This window comes from Pristiophorus japonicus, chromosome 21, assembly GCF_044704955.1.
Source record: "Pristiophorus japonicus isolate sPriJap1 chromosome 21, sPriJap1.hap1, whole genome shotgun sequence".
Taxonomy (NCBI): domain Eukaryota; kingdom Metazoa; phylum Chordata; class Chondrichthyes; family Pristiophoridae; genus Pristiophorus; species Pristiophorus japonicus.
In genome coordinates, this window is record NC_091997.1 from 18749718 (window position 1) to 18762474 (window position 12757).

The following is a 12757-nucleotide window of genomic DNA, read 5'->3' on the forward strand; positions in this document are numbered from 1 at the left end:
AAATTAAAGTTAACAACTGTTTTTCTGTGATGTTTCTGCTTAAGCAGTAAGTGCTGATGACATCACCAGATGTCCAAGTTAGTTACCAAGCCCAACAGTGAGAAAACTAAATGAACACCACAAGGCACTCAATCTTCAACCAAGAACATTTCAGCAATTGCACACAATGCAATTATTGAAATTACTCCCTTTCTCAGTTTAGACTCAGTAGTCCTTACACGTTGCTTTCCTCAGTAATACTGGAATTTAGCATTTAAACTAAAATACGTTTTTTCAAATCATCAGAAAAAAAATCCAGAAGAATATTGTTACTCTTAATTTTACCACCCCCCCCCCTCACACAAATCATCTTCGATTGTTTTTTTCAGCAACTTCAAATCTTCAAAAAGCCATTAAAGTTCAAATCCAAAGAATCTGAAATGGCTTAAATCAAATTTTAGACTTTAAAATTTCAAAATAATTTTAAGCATGACAAGTAGATTGCAAAATCCAACCAGTAGAAAGCTAATGTACAAAGATATTCCCTCTATTACAAAATTGCTACGATCTGAATGCGTATTATTGAACATTTTTACATCTACTGAAATCTTTCTATTTCAACAGAGCCGTGGATAAGGCACATTATAAACGTATCACATCATACCAGATCCTCCGAGGCTCGCGCTTGAGCTTTGCGAAATAATTCCAAGTCAAAATCAGATGTAAGATTGTCCAAGAGTGGCTCTCTCGTATTTCCGTGTATCTGTCGGTGTTCCTGAAGGTTTAAGACCCACACAAATATTACACGGGGGTATACTTAACAGTCATTAAAACAAAACAGGTACACTATTAGATTTAAGCAGAATAATAGTCTAATACTGAAACTCAACAACATTTTAACAGAGCATCCTTGGCACACCCATATAGTCTAGAAAATACATTCCACTACCAAGGTTGCTGAGCTACTAGTCCAATTAACGATAGCAACATGTTACATAAATTTTTTCACTCAAATGAGAACCAAAAATCTGGATAATAGATTTTTGTTAGGCAAAGGTATGAAGAGATATGGAACTAAGGTGGATAAATGGAGTTAAGACCCAGATCAGACATGATCTAATTGAATGATAGAATAGGCTCAAGGGGCTGAATGGCCCACTCCTGTTCCTATGGGCCCAAATTTGGCCAGTACAGATTTCTGACACACTCACCAGACGTGCGCCGCTTTTGTAGAACTCCAAGGGCGGCAAAAATCTTCCGGCCGAGATTGGCCGCTCCCCAGCCTCTCCTCGATGGTGGCGTAGCGAGGCAACTGGATTCGGGGGCGGAGCCAGGTCCCGGCGCTGAAAACAGTGCTAGGACCTGTGCACATGCACGTTAGAGTGTGCGCGCATGCGCAGTAGCTCCTTGCCCCCAGAATCTGAGTGTGCGCGCTGCAGGCTGTGTGGGAGGGGCCGAAGTGCGCCGCCCCTATCCCTGGCCGAATGGACTCCCTCATCGGCAGCCCGCTGCCTTCCCTGGCCGTGTTTTGGTAGGACTTCTATTTTTTATTTGTTATTGATTGATTGATTGCTTATTACTTTGGTTTAGATGCAGGGTTCCTTCTAATTTTTATTTGTTAATTCATTGTTTATTATTTTTTGTGCTTTGTAAGTCTTGGTGCTAGATGCAGGTCCTCTCAGCTTCCTTGTTTTTTTTGTTATTGAATGCTTATTTTTGTGCTTTGTTTAGTGCTTGGTGCTTTAGAATGTACTTGCCTGCGCTGATTTCTTAACTCTCCGCAAGGGTTTTCTGTGCGGCCACAAACGCTGGCCTAAGTTAATTTGGAGCAACTATTAGCTGTCCAAACTGGCTTAAATAGCCAAAACAGGCGTAGATGGCTGGTAACACCTCCTTTTGAAAAAAAACAAAACTAAAAAAAATCCTAACTAACTCACTTACACTGGCGCAAATTAAATGTGCAGAATGGGGACTTTTAAAGATACTCCAGAAAAATCAAGTTGCTCCAACAAAAAACGGAGCAATTCCTGGGCAAATTTGGGCCCTATGTTCCTACTCACAAATGTTCTCCTGTGATAAGTTTCAACAGATATATTCACATAAAATTAAAAGACTAGTCATGTGAGAAAAGTCCATACATACAAAAATTTTGCAGTAACAAATTTACCACCATGTTTAGGATGACTACTGTTCTTGAACAAACAGAATACAGCATATTTGTTAAACAAATGAGTGGCAAATCTAAGGGAATCATTTTAACATTAGTTGAAGTCCAATTAAATCTTCAACTTACCGCATGCTGCAAATCAGAGTTTATTGCTGCATACCAGATTTATCTGATATTGAAAGCAACTATGGCCGCAAGGAGCCTTCTGATAAATCATTAAGTCATTGAAATGAAAGGTATAGGATTCTGGTTTATTTACAAAGGTAAGGTTGATACACTATTTCTGGTATATGTTTATCTTTTTTTTGAAAGAAAGAGAATCCAGAGGATGGAGGAGAAAAGAAGCAACGTTTGTGTAAGTATTTCCATATGCTGAAACGTTACTTCTCAATGGGACAAAGTACACTGTAAGCAGACCTATCTACTTTTAAAAGGCATTGAATGTATAATGGAAGAGAGTTAAAATTATGAACTTTGATCAAAATCAAGGGAAGAATTTTTAAATTATTGCAATGAGAAGCTATTGTTTATAAACAGAGGCCCATGCCATAATGTAACCTCATCCTGACTTCTTAGGAACGGAGTTAAATTTAAAAGTTTATATCATGAGTGCAGACTGTATAAAATCTATAGACACAATACAGGTACCGCTATTATGAGAAAGGAACAAAAAAGCCAGCAAGCAAGCAAGACTCCAAACTGTAACCTGGGTCACAAAGAATTTGTTTTCAGGCATTACATTAAGAGGTTATGTGGAAACCAGTTAATCACTGTTAAAACTATTTAGAATTAAACTTGGATTATTTTCTTATTCCTATTATAATAGGTCACTGACAGTACATCTCTTTCATTTCAGTACCTGTAAAGAACAAAATATAGCAACCCCTCATCTAACTTCAGCTCAGTGGCAGGACATTAAATAGTTCTGCATTTATCTAAAATGCAAATAAGGGGAGTGAAGTTACCCTGCTCTCCGATTGGGAGCGGTAACCTGCTGGGGCCAGGACTTCCTGCGCCCGATGCAGAAGTCCCGCCCCTGCCGCTGAATTGGGCTTACCGCCCCTCAAAGGAAGTGGAGTGCAATCTTCTGTGCTCTACTTCCTTTAGGGGGGCTGGGTCCCTGGGTGCTACTGTGGCGAGGACTGTAGCACTACATGAATGCTCTGCGTAGTGCAGATGCGCTTCAACGCCCCTTTCCTTTGCTTAAAGAAGAGGGCCACTGCGCACTCTGCAAGGCCTCTGATGGACTCCACTGGGCCATCAGGGCAGTGTTCGACAGGGCCTGCAGCCTGGCACCCAAAACAGAGTGCCGGGCTGCACGATGGCGGCCCGGACCACACTAGGGATCACATACTGGAGCTGACCAGAGTCGGCAAACCAGTTAAGATGGCAGCGCGGGGCACTAGCGCACTTCCCTTCGAGTTCTGCCCCACGAAGCTGGCGTTTACATCCTCGCGGGCCAGAGAGGTCGTTAAGCAGTAATTATGGCTTAGTACTCCATTAAAAGCTCAGTTACTCCTGACTGAATAATGCTTAAATTTATCGTTGTTCCGTGCAGCGAGAATAGCGTGTAAATAGTTGAAGTTAACAACAAATCAGTGATATCTTAATGATTCTATCTGCGAAGACTGCAACAGTGCACCATGTGGAGGAGTAGGGAGTCACTGACAGCAACTTCCGGATTTCTGCATTTAGCTGCGCATTTGCTGTCAGTTTTACAACAGTAATAACAACGAGTGCCGCCAGCCTCAGCGTTATTACTACCCCAAATTCCGGGCCAAAGAGTGTTCAACGTTCTGGTCTAAAATCAACAGAGAGCATTGAGTAAATATTGGAAACTGGTAAGATTGTAGGAATAGTGCAATAATTATAACCAATTAAAGAGGAATAGACTTCAGAAAAACCTCTCCCATCCCATTTCTCTATATGCAATAACGAAAAGGATTACACATCACAAACTTACGAACAATGACAGACAGGAAAAGACCCACTGGTCCATTCAGCCTGTCCCACACAACTGCGATGCCTTGTGCATCACAACATATGCACTCCCCACCCCACCTGCAATCCATGTCATCTCCTGGGCGAAGCGAGAAACCAGATTATAAAATAATAGGATAATTAGAGGGAAAGAAAGCTGAAAAATTCCTCTCCGACCCCCTTAGGAGATCAAAACTAGTCCAGGTGATCACTCTGGCCATGATTAATGTTATACAAAATATCTTTTTTTATAAGATGATCTCAGGACCAGCACTTGCTTGAAGAATTAAAACTGTGAGACAACTTTCACAATAACCTTACCATATATTTTTCTTTTTGCTCTTTGGTCAGTCCCGAATTCCTTTTCTTCCGAATTTCTGTCACCTTTTCCTTATATCTCAACTGTTTTTCTGTTGGAGCCTAATGACAAGGGGCAAGTTTAAGTGTAACACTTAGCCACATTAGTCTAAAATTGTGAAAAATAAAATCTGTGGTACTCACATTATTCTTTACCGCAATTACCGATTTCAATTTTATATTATAGAATTAATTAAAGATAGCACATTTGTATGGCAAGGGTTAATTATACTGACTTGAAGTATGCTAATGTAATATGGCCAATAATTGTAGTAATCTTAGCTTGTTTATTAAATGTATCTTTTTAATTAGAGTTTAGAATCAGACCAGTGTTGCCTGATATGGAATTGAAGACAGAATTATAACTGGTAGTTTCACTTGGTGAAGCTTCAATTAAATGCAACAGGAAAAGAATCGTACATAAGGTAACAAATGGGGAGTTATACTGATCTTATTTGTTCTAAGAAAAAAGCTCGATAGTGAGGAAATCAGTTTATTAACAGAGTATTGATAAGGTACAGATTCTGATTAGTTTCTCCTTATCAAGTTGTTTTCACCTTTTGATATAACTATATAATGGATAAATGTGTTCATGGTCAGGTAGTAGGGGGAAGAGACAGATACAGAAACTGGTGAATTGCAAGAAGAATTGTATTCGTAGGTTCAATTAACTCGAACAGAGCTCAGAACGGAAACGTGCTGAATGCCACAATCATCAGGCGTGATTTTAGGTACTGTATGATTAAGTATATACCCAAGTATGATTGAATGCGCTATGTAACAAATCGATGAACTTTATTAATGATGAGGAATAAATAGAAAATCGAATTATAAATAAAAATACATCCTCCAACACATTGGCAATTGCAATGCTCAGTCATGTAACACAATGTCCACATCAATATCTTTTGTTTTATGAGCCTGCTGTGCCTTGCCACACAAATAACTCAAAGAAAACGGTCAGCGAAAGGACAAGGTGCAGCCATTCAACAGTTTCATGTCCTTCTATGTCATACAGAGTGACGGCAATTAATTTTAACAAGGCTTTAAATCCATAAGCTGACAACTGGCTGTTTTTAGTTCCTTAATGATACTGCATGCTAATATCTGCTCAAATATATCTTTTAATCTAAATTCAATTTTTCCCCTTTCTTGACAGTATGGTCCACTTCATTACAACTTACTCTTTTGCTAATTTTCTTTATCTATGCCATGAAAATAAACTGTTTTTCCCCAAAACAGCTGTGTTTAACTATCTAGATTTGTGATGTGTAAACCTGCACACACTTATAACCTAGACAATTTGAGAACAAATCCTATGGATTAGTAAACAAAAACTGTTGAATGTTATGAATTACTGTTTAGTTTCATTCAAACTAAAGTGAATCCGAAAATTAATCCTTACTAATGACAACTAGAAGTATACAGAAAATTATATTAAAAAAGTTTTTTTTATATAGGAACAGAATTTCCCTGCTCTTCTTCGAATAGTGCCTTGTGATTATGTTCACCTGAGAGGACAGAGGGGGCCTCAGTTTAACGTCTCACTCAAAAGACCACACCTCCAACAGTACAGCAGTCCCTCAGTACTCCACTGAAGTGTCAGCCTGTAATATGCGCTCAGTTCTCTGGAGTGGGACTTGAACCCACAACCTTCTGATTCAGAGGTGAGAGTGCCATCAACTGAGCCAAGGCTGACATTTTGTCACATACTGCAGCCAGAAAATGTATTTAAAACAATTATCCCCAAGATCAAATGCCTGTACTCCTGATACTGTCTAAGCAGTTAGCGAGCACATATACCAACTGTTCAAGTTTTCAGTTTATTGCTGCACCCTCTACTGGCAGGCTGCAAGAATTACAGCAACTAATACAAATACAAGGATATATGGCCACTAAGAGAACTTTTTTTTCCGTTCCCAACCTAAACCAATGGAATTTTTAACCCAAAGTGAATGCAAATTTTTCTACACTTTCTTTCTGAACTTCAAACTATACACATTCCTTCTATTCCCATATAGCCATTCAATTTTAATTTTATTTTGTTAGTCATTTCCTCATTTTCCCCAGATAGTAGCTTTAGGGATTAATAAAAGCTATGTTTGGATGAAGAGTAATATCTGAAAACATTAACCTTCCTTTCTTAAATGATGGTTGATCTCCCTTGTATCGGCAGCATTTGCTATTTTTTTTACTCCCTATATATTACCCCGACCGTGGAGATCTGAGCACCTTCCAACTCACCTTTAGATTTAAAGCTTTGAGTCAAATAATTCGATTTGTGGTTCTATTTGATTAAATCTATTATATATTAAAAACATGAAGTGATTGCAACATTCTAAAAGTATTGCTCATGTGGGTGGTGCTGTGAGGCTAACATTACATTACTGTGACAGCTCCACTCTAACTGCCTTTAACTCTCCCACTCATTCAATCTGGAAGCAGCTTTTAGTCCTATTTATCAAAAATGACTACCGATATTGCCTGTGTTCCTGCGAACTTTTCAAATTTACGACCATTTAAAATGTTATTTCCTTTATTGCCCTGCTCTCCAGTTCACTGAAAAGATTCCCAACATCCCAATTGTGTCCTGGTTTAAATAGTCTACAAATTGATAACAGGTTGGTACCCATGAGTAAACCATATTCACAAACCCAGATAACATTAATGTAAATCCCAAGCTGTACTGAAACATAGTTGTGCAGCCAGTTTTTAATTTTTGCATGATGCGGATCTCTCACATACAGGAGTGACACAGCATCCATCTTCCTGCTTTGCTTTTGAAATCAGTCACCTTAATTCTACTCAGAATTTGCCCAGAAAAGAATTACTGTGTAACCACAGCATTATCTTTATTTTCCAATCTTTCCTCCCACATTTGCTGCAATCCATGATCATCTGCTAACAGAACACCAACTCTTTAATGGGCCACCTTTTCATTCCAATCTCTAATCCCACCTACTCAATACACTTCCCATTCAACGCTCCCCTTCCCCCAGCTGCAAGTCTCATTCGCAATTACCACCCACTCCCACGCATATCTCCTCTCCCGCGCAATCCTCTCCACAAGCTGACTGCGTTTCTAACTCTCAGTTCAATCTCAACCCAGCTTAATTTTCCCCATAGGTTTAGTTGCCCGTGCATATCATCTTAGCAGAACCCACCACCCCACTTAATGATCCCGATCAACACCAATCGCCCCCATTAGCTGTATTCCCCCCCACCCAATGGCTGGATTGGCCATACTTCAATCTATCTCCCAGTGTTAATCGGACTTCCCGTTCTTCAGCACCTGCCCCCCACCCCTCGTTTTACTTATCTCAACACCCACTCCCTGTTGACTGGAGTTTTCCATCACTGACACCCTCCCATTCTCCCTTACTTCATCGCTTCCTTTTTTTAACCTTCCTTTTCCAGGACATCCCCCACCCATCCACCTATTCAACCCTTTCTTTCGTGCCCTTGATCATCTCTCTTTCCCCCCCCCCCCCACGTCCCCAATCTTCTACACACTCCTCCTCACCCATGGTTTTCCTATCCTCCTAACTCTCCTTCCTTCTCTATCCTCCCCGTTCCATTCACCGCTCGCTCGCTCACTCACCTCCACCTCCTCCTCCTCCTCCTCCTCCTCTTCTCTTTCCTCCCTCACCTCCTCCTGGAGTTGTATATAGGGTAGACCAACTAAGGACGGCAGGTTTTGTTCCTTGAAGAACATTAGTAAACCAGTTGGGTTTTTATGACAATCCAACAGCTTCATAGTCATTTTTACTGATAAGCAGCTTTTTATTTACAGAATTTTTGCTGAATTTAAAGGCTCAATTTGGGATTTGAATTCACGTTCTCTGGATTATTAGTTCAGGACTTTGAATTACTCGTTCAGCAACGCTAAGATTAACTAGGTTATTTATCTCATAGCTGTTTGTGAAATCATGCTGCGAGCAAATTGTCTGCCATGTTTACCTACATAACAGCAGTGACCTTCAAAAATAATTAATTGCCTATGAAACACAATGTCTTGAGGATGTGAAGGACACAATGCAAATTAAATTCTGTCTTAATATTTCTGACTGCAGTGATGATGATGAAAACTTGCCTGATGCCTGGTTGCATGTCTGTTGTTTTCATCTTGTCTCTGCGATAATGCTCGGTCATCAATCTGCCTTTCACGTTGCTGAGCTCTAACCTGCAAAGGACCAACACCAGAATTATAGTAGTTAAAACTCTACAAACTAAATGAGATAAATATTGCATGGACAAGCTGGGCAAAAGGCTAGGTAACCAGTTTCTCAAAATTTTGTTAATCAGCCTGATTAAGACAACATTAGCAAACTTAAATAAGATTTAGATCCCATCTCTCCACTATTTACTGAAGCTCAACTAAACTTAAAAAAATATATAGCCTATTCAGACTCTGCTGGACACAAACATACATATCACAGAAGCAGTGATATGCAGCTTCTCGTGAACACAAAGCTACATCTTGATCCGCGACAAACATCTTCAATCTTCTCCACCGCCACCATACTTTGGAATGAGCTGGAAAGGTTGAACTACCAGGAAGAGTTTTCAGCAACCAAAACAAAATCACAAACTATATTAATTTGATCGGTTTCCCTGATAAAGGCTCCAAGCCACTGAAAATTTTGCTAGTTTTCTCCAACTGTACTCCGAGCAAATTCCTGGCTCTCCTACTTCAGAATCCAGATTTTGTATGGTGTTGGTGGTAGTTCTCCCAGCTCTGGGGAGATGCATTCCAAAAGTGCCAGTGTGCTTTCCATTAAGTTTCTACCACTAATTCAAAAGCAACGCTATACATAGGCTGGACAGTTTATGTTCTTCATGAGAAATCCACAGCAACAGCAAGAACATTCTAGCACACACCTTTAGATCAGCAACTGCTGAGGATACAGACATCACCGTTTTTTGAACACTGATGAGTTGCTATAAGATAGTTTGGCAGAATTGCAAGCATGAACTCTCAAACCATTCTGCGGCACAATGCATGGGCGCTACAATAAATATAGGCTTGTTAAGATTTTAAATATTTTTGCAGACCAAGTGCAATAAATGTATGACTGAAATGAGGGTCACTGACTGAACTGCGATCTGAAGAGTTTTCAGACATGCAGAAAAATAAGTCAATTTTGAAAGAAATGCAACTGCCACAGTCTCACTGCGGGTCACAAGACTCACATGAGCATAGCCATTTATAAGTATTGTTTTCGTCTTGAAACTAGACTTTGCTGGAATGCGTTTAAAACAGTTTTTTAAAATTTGTGTTAGCCACCAAATCAGATTAAGTGTAATCATAAGGTAATCCTAGAGCCAACAAGAGGGATAAAAAAGCGTTGTGCTTTTTTTTTTTTAAACGTGAAATGATGAGCAAGGAGTTACAGTATGAATTGAATCAAGACACCCTTCCACCGTCTACCAAAAAAGTAGGAGGTTAATTGTAATCTTTAAGCAAAATTATTGTCTGAATAGGTTTCACAATATGATGTAAAGTTTACATTACCTTACATTCATCTGCAGACAGATTATGGTACAATGGGCAGCCAGATATGGAGAAGTGCCTTTCATGTTTTCCAGTCAAATGGCCTATGTTGAACCAGATGAGTAATGAGATAATCACATATAAACAAGAACATTTCAACATGTTTTACCCAAATAGTCAGATCTTAGGCTCAGCTTCAAATGAAAGCATGTACAAGTATTCAGATTTCAAAAATGATTGAGAAATTATTTTGTTTCTTTTCCTCCGTTGAGGACACACTGCACAAACATTGTTACTATGCAGCATGACCATTCATGAAAGAAAATGTAGTCAAAAGTTATCTGAAATAAGAAGTTCCAACTCCTTGAATAAGATTCACATCAAACATTCAGCTGACCCTAAATCACACAGCCACCCTTTAAAGCTAGAATGGCTTGGGTACTGTGCATAAAGAACTATTTTGCAAGCTCAGACCCAGAGGAATTGCAGCATAATTAAGAGATTCTTTCAAGACCAAAACCAGTGCATTAACTTTGAACTTTGAAATGCAGCACTAGATATTGATTATAATCATGAACAATCTTTCTCACTTTTAAATAATTGCATCAAATGTGACTTTTCCCCTTCAACACACAAAGGAAAATGGACAGAATGTCGGCTTCTCCCTTTATTTCTGGCATTCTAAATTGGTTTCAGCAGTAGAGCTCTCACCCAAGTCCGAAGGTAATAGGTTAGAGCCCTGCCACAAGATTGAGCACATAATCTAGACTGATACTTCCATGTGGAAGTTAAAGGTGCCATCTTTTGGAAAAGATGTTAAACCGATGTCCTATCTGCCTGTTCAGGTGAGTGCAAAAGATCCTATGACCATACTTGAAAAGCAGGGGAGTTCTCCTAGTGTCTTAGCCAACATTTATCTCTCAACCAATATCAGCAAAACAAAATAACTGGCCTTTTATTTCATTGTTGTTTGTGGGATATTACTGCATGCAAATTGGCTGCGACATTTGCCTACATTACAACAGTGACGACACTTCAAAAATATTTGGTTGTGAAACGCTTTGGGATGTCCTAAGGATGCGAAAAGTGCTACATCAATGCAAGTTCTTTGTTACATACTGTGGAACTATTTCAAAATCCAGAATGCAAATTTTGGGGGAAATTAAAATCATACAATTCAGTTCTCCCCTATGGACTGTCTATCAGAGGGCATTATTTGTGCGTTGACTTGTTCCAAAAACTTTTGTTGCAAATATACAGTTCTACAGAAACCAACATCTAATGGAAGCCACAAAAAATATACTCTCAATTTAACTAAAAATCCACTAGGTGTCAGTACAGACAGCTGCATAGATTCTCTGGCTAGAACACTCAAGTAGAAAGGTAACCAGAAAATGTTCGTTAAAGAGTTGTATTCATCCCAAATATGTTGTTCATTTCTATCATAATCTCTCTAAATGTCTAAAAAATATCACAATATGTAACTTCATGCTTTCTACATTGTTCCTTATTTTTCAAACTACAGGCCAGTGTATTATTACTGCATAAAGCTGAACTCTTGTGCAGAGTCCCTTATTGTGGCCCAGTCATATGAGGAGCTTCTCCTTGGAGGACAGAGAAGAAAAAATAAGTTGAAAGACAAATCAACCATGGCCACTCACTCACTCCTTGCCAGTTAGAGCGGTATTTCCAGAGATCTTCAAGCAGCTCCTCAGAGTTCCCTCAAGATTAGGGAATGAGATTTGATTAGGAAAAGGTGGGGGAGCAGGGAAAAGAAAAGTGGGCTATAAACAACATTTTATAATTAAATGTAGCAATTCATTTTATTTTTCTCTCCAAGCTGATTGTGACAAAAATGAACTCTGCAATAACATCTGAAATTATGCTATGCAAATATTTCTGCACAAACATTTAACATGTTTGGATGAAAATCCTTTGTCCACTTTGACAGTGATATTATCTTGTGCATTTAATGACTGAGGCTATAGAACAGGAAGGTTCCAGTTATGAGACGGGTCTGTGCTGAGTTAGCGATTTCTGCCAGGACGGCAGTAGGGGTGAAACAATTGGTCTCAGTGCCCATGTGTTGAGCAAGGAAGGGGAAACAATTGGGTAGGGGCTTCCACTCCTGATTACTATTAGTTATCCATGCTGGAAGTGTGCATATGAGGGTATCAGATGAGGCAGAATCAAGTTAAACACACACACTCACAATCAAGAAACACATAAAAAGAAACTTAGCTAAAGTAACAAAACATCCATGGTAATGTACCCACAAAGCACTCAATGCCTTCATCCGTGAAGAAAATTAGTGAGGGGGTAAAACGCACACACTAATGGAAAACAAGGTTTACTGGCAACATCTTCCTTAGATTTACATATTAACAACCTCTGTATGTACACAGACTTATCTTGGCTCCAGGTAAAAGGTATGCTTATCCCATCCAGCACAAACATACACTGCTGCAACCAAACAGGATATTAACATGCAATAATCTAACAACTGGGGAAGGAGGAGACAGTGAATGAAACACATTTTCCGATCACCTCTGAATTCCTCGGTCTTCGGGCTAGAAAGGTCTGCTATGAAATGATTGAACATTTTCAACCGATTTCCTTTGATGCACAACAGAAAATGAATTATAAGCGTACTCTAAATTGCCACCCTTACAATGAGGCCATAAAAATAGCTGGATTAAAAATGGAAACATTTATACTTAAGCAGTTACGCATGCTTTTCTGAAGCTAGAGTTTACAGGTAGTTGGCAGCTTTATCCTGG

At 39.2% G+C, this 12757-nt stretch overlaps 1 protein-coding gene across 2 annotated transcripts in view; it reads right to left on the bottom strand.

Moving 5' to 3' along the window:
- kat7b (K(lysine) acetyltransferase 7b) overlaps positions 1-12757 on the bottom strand; it is a 71330-nt gene that overhangs the window by 17418 nt on the left and 41155 nt on the right. For both annotated transcript variants that reach the window (XM_070864443.1, XM_070864444.1), the window contains exons 6-9: positions 9999-10081; positions 8577-8666; positions 4448-4546; positions 644-754 (exon numbers count right to left, since the gene is read on the bottom strand). In XM_070864443.1, coding sequence (XP_070720544.1) covers positions 644-754; positions 4448-4546; positions 8577-8666; positions 9999-10081 — 383 coding nt within the window. The remainder of the gene's footprint in view (positions 1-643; positions 755-4447; positions 4547-8576; positions 8667-9998; positions 10082-12757) is intronic.